The 25,416-nt window shown below is 38.5% G+C and overlaps 1 protein-coding gene across 4 annotated transcripts in view; it reads right to left on the bottom strand.

The window, feature by feature from the left end:
- Nucleotides 1-25,416, bottom strand: part of AP2A2 (adaptor related protein complex 2 subunit alpha 2) — a 50,889-nt gene that overhangs the window by 11,750 nt on the left and 13,723 nt on the right. For 3 of the 4 annotated variants that reach the window (XM_082318491.1, XM_082318490.1, XM_082318493.1), the window contains exons 2-14: nt 24,827-24,895; nt 14,237-14,379; nt 13,398-13,591; nt 11,112-11,241; nt 10,025-10,126; nt 8,103-8,211; nt 7,452-7,602; nt 6,846-7,014; nt 5,553-5,690; nt 4,118-4,300; nt 2,976-3,073; nt 2,568-2,799; nt 938-1,111 (exon numbers count right to left, since the gene is read on the bottom strand). In XM_082318491.1, coding sequence (XP_082174617.1) covers nt 938-1,111; nt 2,568-2,799; nt 2,976-3,073; nt 4,118-4,300; nt 5,553-5,690; nt 6,846-7,014; nt 7,452-7,602; nt 8,103-8,211; nt 10,025-10,126; nt 11,112-11,241; nt 13,398-13,591; nt 14,237-14,379; nt 24,827-24,895 — 1,892 coding nt within the window. The remainder of the gene's footprint in view (nt 1-937; nt 1,112-2,567; nt 2,800-2,975; nt 3,074-4,117; nt 4,301-5,552; nt 5,691-6,845; nt 7,015-7,451; nt 7,603-8,102; nt 8,212-10,024; nt 10,127-11,111; nt 11,242-13,397; nt 13,592-14,236; nt 14,380-24,826; nt 24,896-25,416) is intronic. The other variant, XM_082318492.1, reaches the window with a different exon arrangement.

Here is a 25,416-nt window from a genome sequence, read left to right as displayed (position 1 = left end):
AAGGTAACATAGCGGAGTTTCTTACATGACTGCAACCCATAAAGCAAAGCTCATAAAGCATAACAACAATTTTAACTGCCAGTCACCTCAGTCAATTTGGCAACTTTTCTGCTGGAAAGGTATTTCTGTCCATTCAAAGATGTCGCACTTGGAACATCTACTCTTACATACTGCAATGACTAAGAGTTAAAGGATTATGCTTTAACAAACTGGGCAGGGACTGTGCTACAATATTTCCTCCTCTTAAGTAATCCACTACATCTCAAATGTAATTAAAAGTTATGGTAGTCATTAAAACCAGAAACAAGTATTACATTATGGGAACAATTCATCCTACCAGCTTTAACTGACAATAAAATGAGAAGTTTCAGCTCAGAAGAAACAAGACTTTGGGCCTCATCTACCATAACTGAACTTAAATAGTACTGTCAAATAAACAGTAATAAGATTGTATTGATTTAAGGACATCCATGTTAAGTCAAGCATTGTCCATGTCTACTAAAAACAATAACCCAAAACAAGACACAAGATACCGACCATGTTAGACAAAGCAGAAGAACAGCTGATACTTTGAAATTCAAGTTAATCCTTTTAAATATGTTAATTTTATCATCTCACCTTCACTGCAATTTCACTAACAAGGAAATTCCCATTTCTAAGTTTACAGCAATATTTTTCAGAGTAACAACATAAAAGGGATTTTTTCAGGCTGCAGACAGTTTGTCCCCATTTATGCAAGATTTCCAAAGGAAAATTGCATCCAAGCATGCAGTGGGGGGAAAGCAGCTGTATGTTCCCCTGTTACTTTATAGCAAACACCCATAGTCTTAAGCTTGAGATAAGGTGTTTTAAATCCCTAAAAAGCCCCTTTAAGGAAACCATTCTTTTTTCACTTGCACGCCATCTAAATCAGTGAAATAGCAGCTTTTAGACTCACAACAGCACTGGCATTAACAGAGGCAGGTTCAGCGCTTCCATTCATATCAGAGCTCCTCTCCTTTTTGATCTCTTCCAGGTCAGTAACCGTGCCTGGGCCTTTCTTCTTCTTGAGTTTAGCCAAAATAGAAGATTCCCTCTCTGGAAAGGGAGGCATTTCTTCCAGCACGGTAGCCTTATCACAGAAAAAAAAAAAGTGTATTAGTTAAAATTATAGAAAAAGCCAAACGAGCTTCTGAGTCTTTAAAGAGATACACCTTTATAGACTGCATGAGGCAAAAGCAGAAGTAATTACCCACACAGAAAACAACTATGCAGTTTATTGTACAGTGACAGAGTAGACTTGCTTTTAAAAAAATTATTTAAAACTTGCTGAAGTCATAGAATCATAGAATGCTGGACCTTTAAAGGTCATCTAGTCCAACCCTCCTGCGATGAGCTGGGACATCGTCAACTAGATCAGGTTGATCAGAGCCCCATCCAACCTGACCTTGAATGCTTCCAAGGATGCGGCATCACCACCTTTCTGGGCAACCTCTTCCAGTGTTTCACCACCCTCATTGTAAAGAAGTTCTTCCTTGTCTTTAGTCTAAATCTACCCTCCTTTAGTTTAAAACCATTACCCCTTGTCCTATCACAGCAGACCTTGCTAAAAAGACTATCCTCATCTTTCTTGTAGGCCCCCTTTAAGTATGGAAAGGCTGCAATAAGGTCTCCCTGCAGCCTTCTCTTCTCCAGGCTGAACAGCCCCAGCCCTTTCAGCCTGTCCTCATAGGAGAGGTGTTCCATCCCTCTGATCATTTTTGTGACCCTTCTCTGGACCCACTCCAACAGGTCCATGTCCTTCTTGTGCTGAGTACTCCAGAGCTGGGTGCAGTACTCCAGGTGGGGTCTCACCAGAGTAGAGGGGCAGAATCACCTCCCTCGACCTGCTGGCCATGCTTCTTTTGATGCGGCCCAGGATACAGTTGGCTTTCTGGGCTGCAAGAGCACACTGCCAGCTCAACCGTCCTCCCAACACGCTTGTTTAAGAGAACAGGAGCATATCACTTCTCTGGTACAGTGTATTTAATAAAAAAAAAATTGGTCATAGCAGACCTAACAGTCCTTAAGTCAAGCAGACCTAGATTGAAACCACAGATTACCCAAGGATCTAGTCAGACCTAAGCATTTATTAGCTGTCAAGACTAAGTGTGCCATGCTCTGGCCAGACCTGAGAGCATCAGGTTAAAACACTGAACTTCTAGAGACAAAAAAAATTCAGCACAATCACAAGTTTCCTGCCCACCATCAAGTCAGTCCTCAAAACAAAGCACTAGCCTTTTGGTATCTGAATACTGTAGGACCCTGTACTACACTAGCTTTCACTGGCTTCCCAGCTCCAGATTAGCATGCTTTAATGGTCATTTGTCCCACTAAAGCAATAACAACTTTAATTTTAGCTCTATGTGAAAAATGACTGCAGCTGAATTAGGTAGAGTAAAAGAATCAGCACCCACATTGTGGATCCTTAATCCTGCATTAAGATTTCTGAGCAATCAGGTAAGGTTTAGTGGAGTTTGCTTGTTGACAGAAGACACAGCTAAAAAGAGTTCTGCATAATAAAAAAAAAAAATAGTATTTGTACCTACCAATATATCAGTACTGGCAATAGTACTGAGCCTCAAATACTCAACAGCTCTCTGCTGCAGCTCAACATCAGCATTCTTTAGCTGACTGTCACTGCGCAATACATCTTGAATTGTAGTTTTGATTTCTGGAAACAGGTTCACAAACTTGATGTAGGTAGACAGAAGCAGAGCTCGGGTAGGAACACTACACAGATGAAACTTGGAATGTAGCAAGTTGAACTGGATGAGGGGACTTAAAAGATAGGAAGAAAAATAATTTGTTTAGTTTTTGTAGACATAATAATTCTTAATGCATTACTAGCAAGAGCTGAATCATTTGCTAACTGGCCTTCAGGAATATTAAATAGACATTAGATTCTTTACAGAAAGTGTTACTACTTCAATTCAGTATTTTAGAAGGTGTTTTACCTTGATCTTGGATCACCTGCTATCAGGTTTCCAAATTCTCCCAAGATGTAGCCACCTACTTTTACAAGATTCTCATGGCATGCTGGAGCTTGAAGGGCCTGTAACAACACATTAATAGTCATCGATCTGTAGCATATCAAAAAAGATCTTTTCTGTCACTTCCATGTCCAGCTTCCTAGTCTACTTTCCTGTAAGAGCAGACCATAGGTCTAGGCACTATAAAGCACTTATGAGAAAAGCATGATAGGTGGTATGACTTTATAGAAGAATCTCTAACATAAGTATTACTTGCTTAAGAGCACTCTTAGGCCCATCTAGCAGCGGTGTGGACTTCTGGGGACAGACACAGATGCTTAGGTTTCCCCTTACATCTTTAGTGGTATCAGAAGGATATTAACATACTTAATTTAAACCTTGTAAGAATGTACTGAAGTTGCCCAAGATAAAAATACTGTCTTTATTGAGTATGAAGAAACAGATAGCAGGGATGAGTTCTGAAAGTCAGCTTAAACATTCAGGAAAGGAAATTAGAAAAAAAAAGTGGAAAGCCCATATGAAGAAGCCAAACAAAGTCAGAGCAACAAGGCCAGACGTTTGGAAGTGTTCTTCTTTAATAGTTGAAATTCCAGTTTTATCAGATCCTGAACAGAAGGAATGGGTATATGCTTCCAGATGTATCATAAAGTTATCATTTTGAGTGTTTTGGATTCCTGCATGCAGAAAACTCAAAAAAAAAAAAAGGAAGCCACCCTGTAAAAGGCTTCTATTTGTACTACATTTCAGTAATTTTGCAGGTAATATGATTTCCTTACAAGCCATCCATTCAATGCCATCCACCGAAATAACAAAAAACCCAGCATAATCCACCCTGCCCTCCCTCACCAAAACCAGAACAGTACCAGGTGTATTCCACATTACTTAAGCCAGAGAAGCTTCTCATCAACTTAATACTGTCTCTGGCTTTGAAAAAAATCTATGATGCTAGTTTTATGGAAACCTTCAGCAGCATTTTTGTTGAAATATTCAGGATCACATTTTTTACTCCTCCCTAACATGGGGAAGCACACACACCTGCTATATCACGTGGTGTTTACTCAATTTCTACCTCACTTTGAAAGTTAATTGAAAACAGTTATTCTCACCTCAAAAACAGTCTTTGCTGCATACCCTTGAACATCATCCCTGTTGATGACAATCTGAATAACTCGATACCACACTTCTTCACTGACATAGTCACCAGCAATGCGAATCAGATTCAAGATTGTATCCACATACCAGGTATAATCCACTGCATACTTCTCAGCTAGAATTGCAACTTTCAGAACCTGAAGACACATAAGAGAATAAAGAAGGTTGGCTAGCTTCTACCATAAGCTGTGTATCAAGATTCACTTTCATATACACCTAGTGATACCCCATCGTAGCTCAGAAGCCTCAGTTTCAGATGTGGCAGCTTTCTCGCTTGCTCCCACAGCTAAGGTGAAAGATGAACATTGAAATTCTGTGCCAGAACACACCAGTTGCCAGGTACATAATGCTTTCCCTATAATGCATTCAAATATGTTGCATCTGTGGCTTTTCAACGGTGTACCTGAGTGATCAAGAGCAATTATCAAACACTTTTTGTTTGCTATAAAAACACCATCTAAGCCATCACCAAGACACGACCAAGTAAGAAATTAGGGACCACTAAGAAAAAAAGTGGAAACTCACTAGCAGGGACAGACTGGAGTCACCACAATATAGTATGACCTGAAAAAGTCAGCTAAGATTCCTATGTCTTGAAGCAAACAATCAGAATAGGAAGAAACCTCCACATAATTTATCAGTTGCATTTATACTGACCTATTCTTTTAGGAGTAGTAAGTTAACAGAATGAATTTCACATTATCTGCCAAGTCAGGGTAGATTGCCGACAGTACAAGAGGTAAATCAACAAACACTGTTTTCTATGTTTAACTTCTCTGATCAAGAAACTTTAGCACCTAATTAAGCTAAATAATTAACATAAGTACAGGTTGTGGCTACCATTCTAGGAAGGTCATTAAGTGAATATTTCAACTTATGCATTTTTTTCCTGCTTGGTGGAAGGAGACGGATATGCCTATCAGCTGATAAGGTATTGAATTTGGAAATCCTTAGACTGAGAGAATGTTCTCATAGCATACACAGTGTGAAGTTCTACTTACAAGTAAGTATTTATCACACTAATTTTTGAAGCTATTAAACAGTTGACTAGAATAGGACATAACCCTCAGATCTAGAGATTGTATTTGCTCAAGCATTGATAAAATTCACTTCATTTTCTATATGCAATGCCGTGAGACCAAGATTTGTTTTTAAAATTCCTAGTTTCCAAAGTTTGGGTTTTTTCCCTTCCCTGTTAGCTTAACCTAAATGAAGAACATTCTTTGCTATTAGACTACAAACTTAAGAGGTTTTTGGGTTTTGTTTTGGATTTTTTTTTTTAAACCACTATGAAAAAGAATCTCCATCGCAGACTATCCAGCATCCCAATCAATAAACGATACATACAGTGCCAAAGCTAGCTATGAAAAAAATAAGGAAATATCTCACAATTTCTTCTCTAATGGAATAATCAGCAGTCTCCAAGTAATTCAGCATTTCAGCCACAATCTGTTGGGCATTGCTTCGGTCACACATTGCGTACAGGAGATCTACAGCTCTTTGTCGTACACTTACATCTCTTTCAGTCTGCAAAAGGACACACAGCAAAAGGTCAAGATGGTTTCATCTTTATCTGGAAAGCACATGCAACTTACTGAAGAGATGAAACTTACTATAATCTATAGTAAAAATTTAGAACAAATGCATTTTCATAATCTTTCAGATGCAGAATTAACTTAGATATACCCTTCACATAAGCTATGAGTTTCTCATGTTATTCTCACTTTCAGTCACCTAGCAAAAGGTAACTGGAGACTCAGACAACTTCCTGCTTTTAGATAATATTACAAAAATTCAAATCATCAGATTTTGTTTCTGTAGTATACATATTCAAATCTATGCAAGTGCTGAAAGGATGGAGGAGTTTGTAAAGAATACTACCTTATTACCCTAAGTAGAGTGTATGAGTTTGTGGTCCACTGTGCACTGGGTAACTGGCACCATTGGCCACAAATGCACTAATAACTGGCTGAAATTGTCACCAGGCCAATGGGCAATTAGCTACCTGCAGGTTTAGTGTTGGGCTTGCCTTGTATCGACAGAAGCCCAGCCATAACAGATATGTACTTTAAAGTTAGACAAACATATTAATATGTTACAGCATGAGCTGGGAAGAAAACAGTACATGTAAACACTGAAGTGTACAAGTAAATTTACATGCAAATCAGTCTTCCTCTTTCAACTTCTGCTTTTTCACATAAACATGGCCTGGGAATGTGTCTTTCTGGTTTCTTGACTTTCTGATTCTGCAGTGGAAGTTGATGTGCTCTGCTGCTCCCCATAGGCTACTGCAGTGAAGGAACAATGTCTGATAGCAGCAAGACAGTAATAAAACAAAGTCTTCTCAGCATTCTCCATTTTGAAATTCCCCATTTTGAAAGAATTATTCATCTTCAGTCTACAGCTTGAGGAGATACCAAAGTGTTACAGGGGCCACAGCTACAAGTGTCAGATTTACTAGTAAGCTGCAGAAACAAACTGAAGCTGACCTCTGGCGTTGCCAGCACAAAAAGATTTTGCGGGATTAAGGAAAAAACCTAAAGCAGACTTCTGAGAATAACTCATTTGGTCCCCAAGTATTATTAGCTTAATTGGGGATGGGGGGCTTGGGGCAGTGGGGAAAGGACACCGAGACAGGGGAGAAGACAACACTCAAAACAGACTGCACACTTAAATATTTACCTTCAATGCATTGATAACTGTTTCTATGTGTGTTTTCACAGCCTCATGTGAGAATTCAGAGCTGGCAAGCGTGCACATGCTTTCCAGTGCTAGGTAACGCAAATTAGTTTCTCGGTGCTGCAAGAACTGACCTAGCTGGTTACAGGCACGGACTAGTAGATTTGGCTCACTGCACAGAACAGAAGAGAAAGTGAAAGGGTTAAAAGCAACAGGTTTGAGAACACCCAACACAGAATACTATTTCTGCAGTAGAAATTTCTTAATGTCTCAAAAGCATCTGCTAGAATGGCCTGCTGGTGAAATGAAAATTCAGATACTGTGAGCAAATAATCTCTGTTGGATTAGAGTGGTGGGGTCAATACAAAACACCAAAAAAAAAAAAGAGCAGCAGCAAGAAACAAAGCAATTACAATATGCTAACAGCAACACAATTCATTAACATTGTTCAATTCCATTGCTGTGGCTGTGTTCCAGTCTAGCAGGCAACTTCATATTCTGTTCTCGCCCCCTTCTCCTCCCACTAAAATTCCATCTAGTGTTCAAGAGAAAGCCACAGCTTTTCACTTAAAAAAATCCTCTCATAACAGAAGTGTTCTCACAGCTCACCTGTCATGATGTATAATTAAGCTTATTGCCTCAAACAGCACAGCGTTCTTCGCATTTGAGTGTTGTACTTTTTTTGACTTTGGTGGCTCCTGCGCTTTGTTAAGAATAGTTTCCAGGCATTCCGTTAGACGACCACGTACCGCAGGGTCTTCTGGAGAAGAACAAGCCATTGGACAACTTCATTTTGCTCAACACCCTAATCCCTACCTTACGCCTTCTGCCTTGCTAAATCTGAATAAACTGAAGTATTCTGATACATTAAAGACAGTTCACCCTCCCCCAATATGCACCTGGCAAAAGAATTCTAAGCCACAGTTCTGTTTGAGCGAGAAGGAAAGACAAATACAATCTGCACTATAATATATTTCAAGGCTTTAATATAGTTGATAACATTAAAGAATGTTTAAAATGGCAGTTGCAACTGGTTTGTAAGATGCACCCTGGTGCATCTTTACTCTAAGCTGCTTGGCCTTTTGAATTATGTTGTGTTTAATTTTAACAATCTGAAACACTCAATAGTACAGACTTCCGTATCCTTGTCTTAAGACAATGTCCTTGTACTCCAAGTTATGGTAACACCACAGCACAGTAGCTCTTTGGAGACAGTGTACTGCATAGAAGAGATGACCACTGTTGTGATTTGTGCATTACCTGGAGGTGGATAGCACTGTAACAGCCTCAGAAGTTTCACAGATAACCAAGGAGCAGGAACAAAGTAGTATGTATAGTCCTGAAGATCTGTTGATGCAGAAGTTACAATCTGTAAAATAAGCAGACAGCATGTCAGCTACTGAAATGACGCACAGTCATGAGGACCCAAAGAATACTGTAGGTCACCTTTGACAGAGGCTTACAAAACTATGTCACTAGCAATGTTTAATTCAGTAGATTAATTAGGTGCAAGTTGTCATACTATGAGTATACCATTAGGCTCTCTAGTAACAGAAATTCAGTTTTACAGATACAGTAGTCATAGAATCATAGAATTATTAAGGTTGGAAAAGACCCTTAAGATCATTGAGTCCAACTGTTAACCTATCACTGCCAAGTCCATCACTACACCATGTCCTCGAGCACCACGTCTATCCGTTCTTTAAATACCTCCAGGGATGGAGACTCAACCACTTCCCTGGGCAGCCTGTTCCAATGCTTGACCATCCTTACGGTGAAGAAGTTTTTCCTAATATCTAACCTAAACTTCCCCTGGCGCCGCTTGAGGCCGTTTCCTCTTGTCCTATCACTTGTTACTAGGGAGAAGAGACCGACCCCCACCTCGCTACAACCTCCGAGTCTAGAAATTCTCTTCCTGAAAGCATACTTGCTTGTCTTAAGAATGAAGAAGACTACCATCTTGTAACACCAAAACATTTAACTACAAGCTTGACTTTCTTTGGTTCAGCAATTCATAGGTTCAGCTAACAGAAAGCCTAAATATAGTTGACTGCTGATAGGTGAACTTGGAATTCAAGCACAAGATGCTATGACAGACTGAACTAAAGCAGAAGGACGAACTAACACCTTTAGTAATATTCATACTCCAGAGCAAAGACAGATAGCTTTCACAGAAGAGGTTCATATGCATAGTGAAATGTGATAAGGATTAGATCAAGTTTCAGAGGGAGTACCCTTCTTCATGGATTTCTTTTCCCCCTTTGATTCTAGGGTAAGCATGAGTTTGGCAGTAGCTTTGCTCACAGAAATTCTATCTAATTCTTGCTGCTCCATTACAGAACAGCTATGCACTTCCCTCAGCATTCCTTTGCTTTTAAGTATGAGACAAAAATCTTCGTATTTGAAAAGAAATTAAATTTCTCTGAATTACAAGTAATTTTGGGTATAACACTGCATGAATCAGTCTAAAAATGCATGTGAAGTAGTATACTCCCATGTCTTTCATACCTTCCAAAAGACAAAACAAACAAACAAACCAGCCAACCAGTAACATAAGTTTTCCAGCATGAAGATGCTAAACTTACAGAAATGTCTCTCCACTCCTCCCTGCACCCCCTGTCCCTGTTTAACTCCCTACACACATTTAAAGAATATCAAATGCTTATGATTATTAACCTAGCAGCAGCTCAAAAGAGGGAACAGGAAGAAGACTCATCTTGTAACGAGCTTAGATAAAGTTAAAAGTATGGGCTGTATTTTTGAGGGTTCTGTGCAGCAGTTTGCAGAAATAGTCTTTGATCCAACTACTCTTTGGTGTTATAGTAACATAAAATGAGGATTAAAAAACTCAACTGCATCATGAGGATCCTTTCGAGTACAAGTAGCAGAGAGAGAGAGAGAAAGACACCTTCTTACTACATAGACTTGCAGCATAGAAAGGATTACACCAAGAAAGTCTGGGCAAGCTAATACGGTCTTCTGCCCTGATAAGCAACAAATGTTAAAAAGATGAGCTGAACCAGGTATATGAAGTGAAACTGAATCATCTTCATTTTTAATGCCACACTAAACTAATCTGACCTAGAAAGCTGAATAAATAAGCAACAATAAGCTAACCTGACCTAGAAAGCTGAGTAAACTAAGCAACAGTCAAGTATTATCAGGGTTATCACTGGACTCACTCTGCTTAATCTAGACACTGCCAAGGAGACTGAAGTTTTAAACTCTTCTGGGTTCTTCTGTGCCAAAGTGGTGATCAGACTTGTAGCTGCAGTAACCACACCCTAGAAAAAAAAAAAGTCATATTCAATTTTGTAACTGTTTAAGATGCTGTCCATTAACACCTTTCACTTCAAGTATTTTTTTTTTTTTTATGTACAACAAAACTAAGTTTATCCCCATGACAAAGCCCTACATTAAAAAGCCCTTTATTTGGCTAGCAGCTAGACTAATTACACATCTTCAAAATCCATCAGGAATTTCAACAACAGGATACTGCCATGCTTGCAGAGCATTTATGCTATTTTTCTATTACCTTTGTCTCATGTTTGGATAGTACATCTAAAATAACAGAGAGCTATATTAAAATAAAGCCTGGATGCAAATTGTCTTACTACACAAGAGAAGCATGAGTAGAAGAAATAGGATGCAGCAGATCACCCAAGAAAGAATTCTGACAACCCAACATGAAGAGAGGGCTTTGTATAACACAAACATTTTATATTACTGCAGACTAAATCACTCTTACTACTGCTGAAGCACAGATCTTAACAGCCTTACTTTCCTAAAGAAACTAGATGGGGGAAAAACAGGGTCTCTTATGTAGAACAGTAGGTTTTTCTGAGCCACCGAGATAAGAATGACAACATGGACACAACACGACATGGAAGTCCAAGCACTGACAAATCAGGCCTTGCATTTTTAGTGCAGGTCTAATCTTAAAAGGTCTAGGAAAATTAGTATTACACCTATGCAATATGACTTAGGATCACAAGGCACAAGATTAATTTATTTATAGCCAGAGCAAAAGAACTTATGCATACCATTCTTATATCTCCAAGAAAAAGGTAAACAAAGCTTTATTAAAATTAATATATAAAGCAACTAAAAAAAGGACAACTCCTTCCATTTCTTTCCCCAAGCCTGAAGGAAAGAGCAACCCACTTGCTTGAAAGACTCAAGAAGAAATAAATTAATAGTGTATTTAACAGCAGAAGTGGCATCATTCTCTATACAGAGTGTTCAAGAAGCATAATGAAGCTGATTTACCAAGTGCTGGTCATTGAGGAGATGCACCACTCTAGACGTCCAGTCTCCCATGGGGACAAGGTCAGGAGAAGTTCTATATAAACGCAGCAAGCATAAGGCAGCACTCTGCTTCACACTATCCATAGTATCTCTGCAAGACATAAATATGAATTTAAAAAACAGTGGTTAAGTCACAGCAATACTTGCAGGCCATCATTATGCTAGTCTTTGCACCGACTCAGCATCCCTAGCCAGGCAGCATCTTTTCAATAGAAGCTGAAACAGAAGTTCACTAAATTCTTCCTATGTTACAGTATTTCTTCTTCTTAATTTTGTCCAGTAAGTTTATCGAGTCAAATTTTCAACCATTACATATGTCTAAGTTGCAAAGAGTCATTATAGAGGCTACTAGAGTGATATTTCACATCTTTTTATCAGAATTGAAAGTTCATCATTAGACGAGCACAAGCTCATCTAAATCACGAGAACAAGCTTCTTCCAAACTGACTCAAGTCAAACACTTAAGGTATACTTTATTATGCATGCAACCAAAGCTGGATCTCCTGATAGGTCCTGCATATCAGATACAAATCATTAACTACTCAACAGCTTCAGTACACCTACAGCTAGCATGCAAGTCAGCTAGCTATCACCAAGCATGCAACCCACAAATCTATTCACCTTGCCATCCGTGCTGCTGGCACAGAAATGAACTATTTTAAGAGCAGCATGCTACTATTCTAGTTCAGTGAACTCCCTTTCACAAAGTAGTCAATTAAGCATTTTGTATGTTGCACAAACAACAGCTAAAAAAGCGTACAGAGCATTAGCACTGAAAGTTTTAAGAGGCAGTTTATACATATCTATATTCTCTTAGAAATGCAGAAGGAACGAGGCCCTGAAGACTGATCTAAGAACATAAACACAGCTCAAACAAGTCTGAACTGAAGGTGCTGTGCTCTGTCTGTGATTGATGACCCTAAGTGAAATTTTTGGAACTTAAGGTTATCGTATTAAAATGCATGACTCATCATCACAGTGTTGTCTCCGCTATGCTACATGGAGAATAGCACCTGGCAAGGGCAGTGTAGGACAGGACAGCAACAAGCCTGACAGGGCCCCAGAACATGCCATCTCTAAACATGTACCCTTACACAGGGAATTCCATCTTTGAGATAGGTGGAATTATGCGATAGATTCTCCCCCATTTTGTCCACCAGACCCATACTGAACATCAGGTGCTAGCTGCTTATTCTTCTCTTTCTGGCCCATATTACCTTCCAGCTCTGCAAAACAGTAACTGTTGAAGTGTGGCATTATAGAGACGCTATTTCAAGAGTTCAGAAGTGTTTCCTAAGACTTTTGCCACAACTAGATATCACGTTATATCCTTCCTCTTGTCGCCAACTCGGACAGTGCACATAATAGACACAGTCAGAATTAGTGTTGCATAAGCAAGCACGTTTCCAGTATTTGCAAGCTCCAGTGCTTGACATTTAGAGTATTAATACAGTTCTTATGCAACATGTTGCTTTTTTATATTAATGTAAGGCATTAGTTTGTTATAAAACAAGATCCATGCATATTCCAAAATATTTCATATCCATAAGAGTTTAAATGCACTCTTTACACTTGGACATTTTAAGTTTCAAAATAAATTAGCTCTGCAATCACAAGTTTCATTTTAGATTTAAGTAACTACAGTTCCGGACATTTGCCAGGTCTGTTTAGAGACTTCTAGCAATACAAAGGGAAAGTTAGAAAGTTGGCAGTGACTATTTGCCATTTACAGTAATTGCTGTTTACATGGCTAGCAGAGGAAGCAAGAAAGCTCACACAACAGAATATTCTCACATTCTTTATGAAGTCAGGACCATTTAAATAAGAGCTTCAGTTTATAACAAAATTTGTAGTGTAAACATTTATTTAGGTTCATTTATTTCTTCTTTTCATCAGGAGAGATAAGGAAAGTAAAACATACCCATTTCAGGGGCATTCACTGTATATGCCCCTGATGTTCTGTATCTGCCACGCATCTATACAGAACAAACACTTGATCACAACAGAGCTGCAAAGGCCTATTCAAGATATCGGCATAATATTAATTTCCATGTTGTATTTCTGCACTTACACAAGCAACTCCATGCTCAGGTATATCAAAGTATCTGCAGTTACTGGAAGTTGTCACTATTTGTACTGCAAGCTCAGGGCTGCATAGCTCTAAGCATAGATTAAACTGCTGCAATGGAACCGAGTTGCTGAAAAGGTTTATTAGTGTTGTGTTTTAAGGAGGCATGCCATACCTACCCAGCTACGAGTATTTTTGGAATTTCTCCAGCAAATGCTTCTGCCATCTCCCGGCTACCCACGTTAGCAATACAATGCAGAGCAAGCCCCATGAAGGTGGGGTTGCGGCTGGCGAGATCATTCTTAATTGCGTTGTTTATTAAGCGAATCAGCTCACTGTTAGAGTTCACCAGTACAGAGATGAAGAGATATCCCTGTGATTCAGAAAAAGGAAAATGAAAATTTATTTTAGCTGACTTAAATTATGTTTTCTGTTAATGCCACAAGTAATTCTTTGAGACATAGAGTTCTCTTCCAATACCAAACATAGGGGCAGAAACAGATTCAGATTGCAGAGCGAAGGCTAGAAAGATTAAGTGAAGCAAACAAAAATAAGTAAGTCTAATGTTATCCTATTTACCATTTTTTCATCAGTTTCATCAGTCTATTTCAGCATATACTCAAAAGACCATTTTAGATGAATGGGAGCAAATCAAGAATTTGGCTTATGATTCAGACACTAGTGAGTTACATATACCTGATAAACACCACCTCACCCAGGAAGATATAAAGAGATATTCTGAAAGTTAAAAGGTTAGTTACTTTTTAATGTAACACTCAAGGCAGTTCCTTAGCAAGAGTAATGATTTTACGCAGAGTGCACATTTTTAGCTTGTACAATTAGTACAAGATTCCCTGCGCACAAAGGTGTTTAAATTTCAGAATCACTGCTAGATCCAAAATAAGGCTTTGAGGGGGGTGGGATGGGGGTGTGAATGAAGCAGTCCTTTACAGACTATACAGCTGAGGCAGGATATTAGACAGAACAGCTTATCTTTTCTAGAGACTGAGTTACTCACAATTTGTTTCTCTGTATATCTGTTGGAACTGAGAAGGTTTACAGCCTCCATGTGACCAAAGTCAATGTCATGCCCCAGGAGAAAGATGAAAAGCAGTTTGCATACATATTTTTTCTTACTGTAACCATCCAGAGCCTTGTCACCTGGAAAGCAAGGAAACAAAGAATTAAGCCTATGTTGTTCCTATATCTGGTGTTCCCCCCACCTCAGTTCCACTGAGATACCTCATCATGTCTTACAGTAAGACGACTTACAGTTGTACCTAGCAATTAAAGACTGACATTTGATTCACTATGTAACACCCTACAGAAGAGGGACAAAGTGAGGGCTCAGCTATTGCAGTACTTGAATTTCACAGATTTTAAATGTATTATTTCAGCTTTTTTTTCCACACTACAATGAGCATAATGCTAAATATATCCTCTTATCTCTGACTTAAAGGACTGAAAGTCTTTACATCATTTTGTGCTAAACATGTGAAAGTTATCACAAACCATCATCAACAGATGTCAGACAATCAAACTCCTAAGTTTAAAAAAAAAAAAATTATTCCCAGTCATAGAACACTGGTAGCTTGTAGCTATTCCTTAAAGTCCGAGACAGAAAAACACACAACTCTGAAAAAGCTGAGCTGTCACTGCATCAACAAGACATTCATATGATACTAGTTTTAAATATTTATCTAAATCTGAAATTCATTTATAAGGAAAAAAAACTCCAAAACCTGAAGATTTTAGTGTTAATGCCATTTACCATTATCTATATCCTAAAGGACAGTCATGAAATAATGCTATCATCTAGTCCCTGAATTATCCTGCTGTGTCCTTCAAGTATTTTGTTGCTGATGCAGTGCATACGTGTTTACTCAATTTTGATTTTCCTGTTTCTGTTAAAAGCAGCTATGTCTTCCACACACATTCTCTTGTTAAACCAATTATCAAACCTTTATCAAAGTAAAAGGTCTTAACACACTTCCTGAAGTGCACCACAGTAGAGAACTCAGTAACAACAAAATAAAAACAGCAAGTCTTTTTAGAAAAATAGAATGATAGAGGTATATCCCAAAGCCTTGAAAAAACACGTGAAATTAGATTACCATGAGAGCTTTAAAGTGTTTGTAAAATAAAAGTATCACAAGTGTTTCAGTTTTAGAAGAAAAATGCATCCTAAACAGGTTTGGCCTTATGTTGCAGTATTGCTGTATTTTACAAGCTTGTAAAAGCTACATGGAACAGTACAGCAGCTTACAGCTCAGACAGACCACTTCTTTTCCTAAAGAAAACGGTTACACATAAACATACACTTTTTGCAGAAAATTCTGCCCCCACCCTAAATCAGGAGATAAAGGAGTACCCACTAAATCAGGCAAGCCTGAATACTAGAGAGTTCAGTCAGGGTAGCGAAGTTTTGATAGATGCTGCTGCCTAAAAGGCTCCTTAGCCTCTGCATTCTGGGCCCAGAATAACTAGTCTGTCAGATCAGTGTGTATTCCTTAGTGATGGGCAAGTTCAGCCAGAATAGCTCTGCATAAAGTAAATATGCTATCTCTAACTCATTGCCCTTACCAAAAAAGCTCCAAGCTGCATTTTTTTTTAAAAAAACCTTCAGATTTATGTAATAGGCAGCTAAATATATAATAAAGAATCGCAATAGTATAGAAGTTTCTCCTTCTTCCTTCTCCTTCACTGGTGCAGAAGCAGGTTAGACTTGCCATGCCACATGCATCTACAGCTCCCATAGACTTCACACTACATTCACTGACTGTATAAAAACAACAGAAAACTTACCACTATAAACTAAACTTACAGTTGGTGAAGGAATGAACACTACCATCAATGTGTGAAGCCATGTAATGTTAGTGAACCAAGAGAAAGCATACTAGCACACTGAAGTAGACAATGATAAAAGATTATCTCTACAAGCTGCAACTATGTATTTTGGGGGGCTGCTTTCTATTTTGACTCTAGAAGCTTCTTTTATTTAGTTTTATTTCAACTGAGAAAAATTTAAGCACATGACTGCCATTTTAATACAGACAATGATACCCTTCAAATCTGAGTCTTTAGAGACCCGTTGATTTTTTTTTTAACTGGCCCAGACAGCATATCAGTTGCCAACAAAAAGCAGCTTTACCTTAAAGCTATTTTTATGCTGAGCAAAGAAAATTTGTCTTCAGCTCCGTACCACAGAAGCAATACATGTCACATTTTACTTAGATACATGAAGCAGAGTTACTGAGGATACTCATAGCGGTGAAAACCTGCTATACTGGATCCTGTCAAGACCCTCTGACAACAGCCAGCTCTGCAGAAAGCTGCCCAAAGACATGTTTTCAAGTCACATTTACAGTTTGCTACCATAAGGCTATTTTCCTGCTGAGTCAGCAAATGAATCCAGGGCAGTCTGCTTTACTAGACACCTGAATTAACATTAGAAGAACCAGGGCAAAACATCCAGACCTGGGGCGGGGGGGGGGGGGAGGGAGAAGTTTGTGGGTGTTTTTTGTTGTTGGATTTTGTTTTTTCCTTCTTTGGAAGCAAAATGGCCAGAGGGAAATGTAGATATTCAGCCATGTCTGTCTATCCGCTGTGGCCTTCAAACTGTGGCTTAAACAGCAAAGGAATAAAGTCTTCCATATTTATAACAGGGGAAATAAATACCTCCTGTTATACTATTTTCCCAATAAAATGGTACTCAGGAGCAGAAGCTTCCTCCCATCCCATCATGGTAGGGAGATGCAGATCAAAGAAACTTTCCTTCTTTAGGAGACGCAAGAAAAAAAATACAGGAAAAGGCACAGCGACAGCTTTACTTTTTAAACATTTTTTCAGCTGCTTAAGAAAAGTTTCTACAATTTCTTAGGATTTGATTTGCAATTGGTCTTCTGCATGAGATCCGGAAGGAAAAGAAATAATCAGTGAATAAGCCAGGGGTGGCTTTATATTACTTAGCAGTAAGAACATGCCAGCTCATAACAAGCCAGCTGTTTCCAGGTGACTGATTAAAGGAACAGGTGATGTTGGATACCATTACCAAATACTATTATGATTCACAGAAGGGGACACTAAAACTGAATCCATTGTAGTCAGTGTTCCTCTAGGGGCTGAGATCTACATAATTGAGGACTTGCTATGGTACTTAATAGCATTAATATCATTAGTTGCTTCTTTACACCAAAAGGCATCAGAAAGTAGCTTTCACATGAACTTTATCATAAGTGAAAAAACCCTAACCAGCCTCCAAGATTGCAGTTCCCAGGAGTCCAAGAGACTGAACTACAGCTGCCTGCTAGTGTGCAATCCATCAGCAATACACAAAAAGTCACAAGTATAAACTGTATCCTCTCATCTTCTCAAATGACTCTGGTGTTGACTTTGTGAGATGAGAAAGGACGAGGGAGTATAGAATACTGCAACCCAATTGCTTAATGAAGAATACAAGCAGATGAAAGTTTGTATACTCTGAACCACATCGACTTTTACAACAAATCGTCACGGTTTGGCAATTCCCTTTTTCAGGTTTAGGACCCAGCTATTTAAAGCATTATATCCTTCCAAGATACCAGTATTTTAAGAGCTCAGATTAACAAGGTCCTTGAATCTTGGCATATTTGAAACATTTTTGTTGGAAGCTACGCCATGCAATCAAACTCAAAAAATATATCACCATCCTACTAACAAGGAAAAACCAGCTTCCTTCTCCATCATGTGCTATCAAAGAACAATATTGTAAAATCATTACCTGAAACTTTTTCTTAGCACAGAAAGAATAGTTCACTGACTGCTTTTAAAAGCTTCTGTCCCTTGTATGGAGAACTGAAGGCAATCTGAAGGTTCTCAGCAACAGGCAAACTTATAAACTAAGCCAAGTAACAGTTACTAGAACTCTTCTTTAAAGCCTTATTAGTTCCCAGCAATAATAGAACATCTTTGTCTTTTTAAAATTTTTATTATTTAATTAGCTGAGCAATTTGAAAAAAAGAGCATTGCAGTCAAAGGTCTCACTGTAGTTGTCTAACTCCAGATGTGTTTTGAAGTCTTTGATTCAGATTCTTATTGAAATTTCAAGTTTAACTATTCTTCTCCCTCCCATGTAGCATTTACAAAGAGTTATAAAGGTTCTATTTTAAACATTACTAACGAGTCTCATTGCTTAAGTATGTGCTAAAATAGTACATCTTCCCCCAGCCTGAAGCAAACATCCAAACAAGAGCAGAAGGAAATTTCACATGTTCTGTTATCTTTATTGCAATATACAATCATTTCTTTTAACTCAGCTCATTTTTAAATGCTTTTGGGAACATGTGCAAGTACTGCAAATCAAGTCAGCAGAAACAGGAAGGATTCAGAACACACGTCAGCAGGTTTTGAGCACAGTGGGCATTTCAAAGGCTACTTGCTTTCCCTGGAAACTTTTAGTCATTTTTCTAAGAAATAAATTATTAACAGCTGATCAGCAAATAGTACTATTATTAAGAAAGAATTTACTTTACATTTCCGTGCATCACCTCTCTACCATTTCAACAGGGAAGTTTTCGTTTTCATTGCTCATAGATCTCTTTCACACAGCCTTCCAAAAAGAAAGAAATAAGGCACAAATGCATTATGAGGCCCTTTGGTTCCCAGGCAGCACCTTCTGTCTCTAATTTGGAATACGAGTTAAAAAACAGCGCTTGCTTTGAAATCTAATTCAGTATACTTAAAAAACAGCCTGCTGCACAGTTACAAAGCCTGCCACCAGCCAGAGGGGGCAAGAAAGCAGTTTAGTCCTGTGGGATGTTCACTGCGGGGGTAGAGGGTAAGGAAGCCTGACAAGTCCAGTCTCACTAGCACCCAGATGGTTGATTGCCACCTCAAAGACAAGACAATTTTAGTTTTTAAAACTGCAGTAATGGCTTATGCAAAACCAAATGGACAACACCATTAAGTGTTTCTTTGCATTCAGTGTGCTTCCTTCCTAGGTTGAGACTGACCTGTGTTCATGCTGTTGACAGCAATCCAGTGTTACACAGTATCAGAAGGCCTACTACTACCTTAGAGGCTAAGAAAAATGAAGCTGCTTTTTATTAATGTATCTACACTTTTGAGACAAGATTTGTCTTTCTGTAAGAATGACAGTCCAAGCGCTCTAAATGAAAGGCTGCATATTTGTGGCAGACAACCCGTGCAAATCCATAAGCTAGTATTTAGTTACCACACTACTACCACCAGAAGAGTATTACTAGAGCAGCCCTACAACTCGGGTGATATTTGAAGCCTGGTTTTACTTCCAACAATTCACTTTGTCAGTGAAGACACTTTATTTTACTGTCTGATTGCCTTCATACATCTCTTAGATGATCAGAAGACAACATGACTAACCAGGATAAAGACTACGCTTTCACAGACTGCCAGGAAAGCAATTTACTGTTACACAGCCTTTTGTTTAAAACAGGTATTTAGAGGCTTATCTTGAACTTCCTGCAAAGGGTTAATGTGTAGTTTGGGACAATAGAGAAGACTTGCTTGAATTTGGGAAAACAAGTGAGCTGAACTAAAAAAAAAAAAGCAGAGATTATCAACTGACATTGGGGCACTTCTGCATAAACCAAAACTAAGGTACACTAGCACGTCTGAAATCCAGCAGCCGCTCTTGTAACACAAACTGTATTAAGTAATCAGAACAAAACTAAAATCTAATGCCAGATCTGGAAAAAAGAACAAGCCTGAATCAAGCAGAGAACAAAGTTCCTTTGACTGCAGAAACAGCATATAGATTTGTGGGCAATTTCATTAGTACACAAATTCTGCTCTGAGAGATCAAAATGCCACAACAAATTAATAAACCAGATATTTTTTCCCCACTCATTTACAAAGCAATTACTACTCTGACAGCCAGACTTCTAGTTTGGCTCAAGCATGGGAGCAAAATCAGCTTACAGTCTGAACACATGAAACAAAAGGAACAGTATTTCTCCACACTTAACTCCTACAACTTCTGCTTTATTACACTGTGTAGTTTCTCTCTGTTCTTCTCCACATGCATCTTATCTCAGTTAATGCAGAAGCATTTAAAGCAACCATCAGGGACACACTGACCTCAGCAATGGAACTTCCTAATGCTGAAACAAGAGACAAAGCCACCTTAAGTACAGAGATTCTAGATTCCTTCTGAGCTTGGAGCACAGAAGCCAGATCAGAACCCAAAGCCATGGCATACTTTCCATCAGTTAAGAAAAGTATGGCTTTTCCAGAGATGTGCAGCCTCATCCCAGCCTGTTAAGTACAAGGGTATTTTAAATAGCAGGTTACCCAAACATAAGGTAACAGGCTTGCCAGCTACTTGCACCATAGAACAAAAGCAGAAATACTTAGTCTCCGTCTGTAACAGTATAAGAATATATCTTGCAAGTTACACAGGGTGAGGGTCTAGATACTGCAACAGAGTATGCTGAAGATTGTAAAGGTCCAGAGGAAGGAAAGGATACTTTTGGTATACCAGTCACTTATGCTAGTCTCAAGCAAGAACATACCTATGTCAAGAGGCACTACTGCCAGTCTTGCTTCTTACAGTCAGACCTTTCCCTGGCTACAGCAATGCAGCCAGTCCAACAGCTGTATTTTCAGCCAGGTAATTAACCCAGGACACCAGTATTCACCATAATTATTTAGCAAGGGACTCCATCTTAAGTTCACAGTCATACATTTATCTTAATCCAAACTATTTAAAAACATTTTTAAAAGTTAGAGCTACATAAAAAGAAAATGGGTTAAACCAAATGATCTCCACATAAACCAAGAATAAAATGCATTATGAAGGTCTGTTTATTTTTATACAGCCCTTCTGCAAGGAAGAACCATGCAGCACTAAGCCCACGTAGAACTTCTGGAGCAGAAAGATACACAGCTATCACCTCCTCACACTCTCAAGGCCTCAAGCAGTTACACAAGTTGTCCAAACTCAGCTTCTTCCAAATTGTGACATTTATGTCTAGTTTTTGTTCAGGCTACATCAAGTTATTGTCTTCAGTTAAGTAAGATTTTTTTCACCTAAAATCCATACAAATTCAGTAATAAAGTAGCCATAATGAAGATCAGCTTATGGGAAGGTTTAGTCACCTTTCACTCAAGCTGCTGAATGAGCACACACTGGTATTTATCCAAAACTATTTAAACTGTGCTTAAAGGATGCTACACAAGGTATGCAGGCTACAGTTATTGCACTACTTTGCTGAAAGCACCTCTATTTTCCAATCATTGCCTGATTCATGGTTCTACACAGCCAAAGGTTCCTATGATCGTTTCTCCCCAGCATCACGATTAACCAGAGAAGAATTTATTGTGCATGTACATCTAACTATTTTTGTATTTAAGCCATGAAACACCTTGCAAAACTGAGGAACAGAACTGAATAGTTTTTTTTATGAACTGTGCCATCAGCAGCTCTTTAACCTGATTACTCAGTGATACAATGCAGCTACCAAACTACCTATGTTAACCAGAGAATGCTATTCTGACAGAATTCAGTTCACTTAGAGCTTCATTCCAGCCAAGTTTTCTTAAAGTTAGTAATACAGTGGCTTATACTACTGCCTTTATAAAGACATTCACATAAAAGAATAGAGAAGACTAGCTCTATGATGTGTTAGGCAACCTTTTACTAGAGGCGATATTAGCAACCCTCTGAATACATGTTCGTAGACCTCTTCACAGGACAAGACTTAGGGTGACCGACATTGACAAAATACTGAATTGTGTGTCAGTGTTCATTCTGTGATCCTCACACAGGATTTAGTGCACTTCACCAGTAAGTGCACTCAGGAGGCATAATTATTATTAGCACTAATTTTAAAGGCTGCATTGACTGCTGTGGTACCCAAACAATTCACAGATTCACTTCTTTCACACTCACAAGTTCACAGAAGAATGCAGGTTAGTGGGTGCAGATGGACCCAAACGGAATTTAACTTGTGTTACTCAAAACATTCAAGCCATCATTTTTTCTAGAATGCTTAGCTTTCATATGGCATAGAGGTTTGAATCTAGCTTCCCTGTTTCAGCTTGTAGATTAAAGCTTTTCATGTCAGGTGCAAACATAAGGAGTTGGGCTAGTAAGCAGCAAGTGAGATACTAACTGCTCCTATTTAAAGAGAATTATTTAATAGGATTTAACCACAGCCAAACAGTAAGAACTGGACTATATCCCTGCAAGTCAGCACTTAAAACAGTCTTTACCATTACAAACTTTTCTGCAATTCCTTATTGCATTCCTTTACAACAGCATATTCAGCTCTAGTGGTGAAGTGAGCAGGTCTGACAGAGCCTCCTTCATGCTTCAAGCACACTGGAACATACAGCAGGCAGCAAGGTTCTACAGGAGCTTCAATAACTTTCATTTTTTTTTATGCCTTTTGAAGTTTTCAGACTTTCACTGCAAAGTCAAGACTTAAGTCTGGTGAAAGCTTCCAGTTTCATTAGTGAAAAAATGATTAGGTTTTGCAAACAAACTAAAAGCTTGCCCATCAACCAAATGAAGATAAAAAAGGTGGTTTAGACTGAAGTTCACTTGCTGAAAGAACTAGATATCTGTGCTAGTGTGACCACAACAAGGTTTCCCGCTAGGTACTAACCTCTAGTTGTTCTTGATGACAGAAAGGCATCAGTGGAGTAACTGCTAATATATCTACAGGGAAAGTGACATACCGCTTTCTAGAAAAACCTGTCCTGTCTAAACAATTAAGTAAAGAATTTCGGTGCCAAAATGAATTTCAGCAAGAGCTGGTAACCAATACTGCTGCCAGCTGACAGCAAGTTTTACAAACACAGACCAAGAGAAAACAAGCAGTCTTTGTGGCTGTATCTTCCAGATTAATCAACTCAGTGACATTAGTTGAAAGATAAGTAACATGAGACTGTGACTAACTTCTTAAGTGCACAGAAACTTCTTAAACAGTTTTTAATTTAACTCAGTCTTTCTATCTGAAAGATATATTTGTCTAGTATAGATCTTGCTTGGAGATTAAACTGCTTTATTCAAAAGTTACAATGTTATGCTTAAATTTACTAGGTAATAACAAGATCATACAGCTGAACTAAGAAAAATGGTTGTTACTCTTGTACGCAGGTTTCTAGTACACCCTTGAACTATGTGCTAGTTGCTCTGTGTGCACGCATACTTCATACATGAAGGCAATATCTACTGGTCACTGTCTGGAAAATGTACACAAGTGGTCACTGTGACTGGAAAATGGACACATGTTTTAGACTTGGATTGGGGGATGGAGAATAGTCTGTAGAACAGACTATGCAAAGCCTGCTACTTCTGGCAAAAAACAGACCAACATCAGTGTTAGATGGAAGCTTTGCAATGAAAAGGAATTGAAAAACAATGTGACAGCATAGGGAGGTGACTAAATGAAAGTTCCTTTTGCTGTTTGCCCTAGAAAAATAGCCATTAAAATTTCCTCAGCTACCCTATGACTGAAGTTACCCATCTGGATAAAGTATGCTGAAATTTCTAAGAGAAAAATGTTAGCACAGAGGCATGTGATGGTTTCTAATTTAGAAGAATTTCTTAACTTTTCTTGAGTGTCTTGTACTGTGGTCAACTTTTCCCTTCCAAGGTGTTGTTGACATTCAAGTTTTTGCAGGTCTTTACATGCCTTTAAGAGACATACCACTTAAAATGTAGCAACAGATCCCTGTGAAGTTCAGGAAAGTTATTTCAGGCTTTGTTAATGCATTGAGTACTCTAAATAGATACACTAGTCTAAGTCAGGATAAATAATTAAGGTAAACAGGTTTAATCCGAATATAGCAAATTCTGAAGCCACATATATGACCTCCACACTGCAACGCCTTATCTAGCTACACACACAACCCCCTATCTATTTAAACAGAATGTTTGCCACAGCCACTACTGGTAGAACTCTATTCAAAAGGATCTCAACTACTCCTCACAATCTTTAAAATTTGAAGCCACGTACACAACTTGAATACAGTTACAGCATGAGTTTTACCATGTGTTGTTTAAAAGTGAATTGCTGCCTCTTGGAACACATAAGGATGGAATTAGTCACTGCATATCCTGTGTTTGATATGAATAATTTGTATTCTTGTTGCTTATGGGAGTGGTCAAGATGTATGGCTTCGTCAACTATGCATTTCTATCTTAATTCTGCTAGAAGAGAGCCTAACCTATTACTTCCCTAAAGGGATCGGGGGAGGGGGGAAGAGGAGGCAAGGAGAAGTTTTACCGGAAATAATTACATCCACTCATGTTTCTTCAAACTAGTCCATGGCCTTCTGGAAGAACACAAGCTGAGTAGTCACATGGTTAGGAAGCAAAGTATTAGAAAAACGTTTGTGAACAGTAACTCAACTCTTTGATATAGGATGGAGTTTTCTTCTGTTATGGCCAATAATCACAGAAGTGTCAGGAAGTTCTGTAGTTAGGAGCACATTTTCAATAGTTACTCTAATGGCCTGCTCTAGCATTTTGCTTGCATCAGCAGTTGACAAAAAAGTCTAAACATGTAAAAACAAACCCAAAACCCATAGAAGAATGCCGTATGAGGAAATACATATAGTTTAGTACAATCAAGTCACTTACCTTTAAATTTTGACCGAATGTTTGCTAGTTCTTTGTTTATTCTCTTTATCTCTGCTTCTTTACTTTTGCCTGAAATCAAAAGAACACGCATCAGGATACAGTGCTTTGGACAGCCCTCTGCCACCCAAAGCTTCTTTCCACCCAACAACGCTGTGTGAACACACAAACATCAGGATGAGTTATAACTCTCCCTTTCCAGTATTAGGACTGGATGAAGGCAGACATCACAGAGGTAACTTAAGCATTGCTTTATAAGGGAATTTGAGAGGCTAAAAGGGTCTCCCTGTTTCAAGAAGCTTTGCAGACTTTAGACAGTATCAGTCACATACAATTAATCTGACATGCCTTTATTACTGACTTTCACAAGTGCTTCAGTTTTTCTGTTCCTTAAACTGGCAAGAGAAAACTGAATTTTACTTCCAATTTGATTACTAGGTTGACAGTGCTCTGAAGGAAAGAGCGTCCTCAGCACAATCTTATAAACAAAAAGCTTGTGTTATTCCTCACCTCAAGGACAAGCCAATTTACCATTTCTCTATTGAATGGTCATTCAGTTCAACAGCTTTAAAAACATTCTTAACTGAAGAGGA

This window comes from Platalea leucorodia, assembly GCF_965183815.1.
Source record: "Platalea leucorodia genome assembly, chromosome: 7".
In the NCBI taxonomy this organism is placed as follows: Eukaryota; Metazoa; Chordata; class Aves; order Pelecaniformes; family Threskiornithidae; genus Platalea; species Platalea leucorodia.
This window is presented reverse-complemented; position numbering and strand designations above follow the sequence as displayed.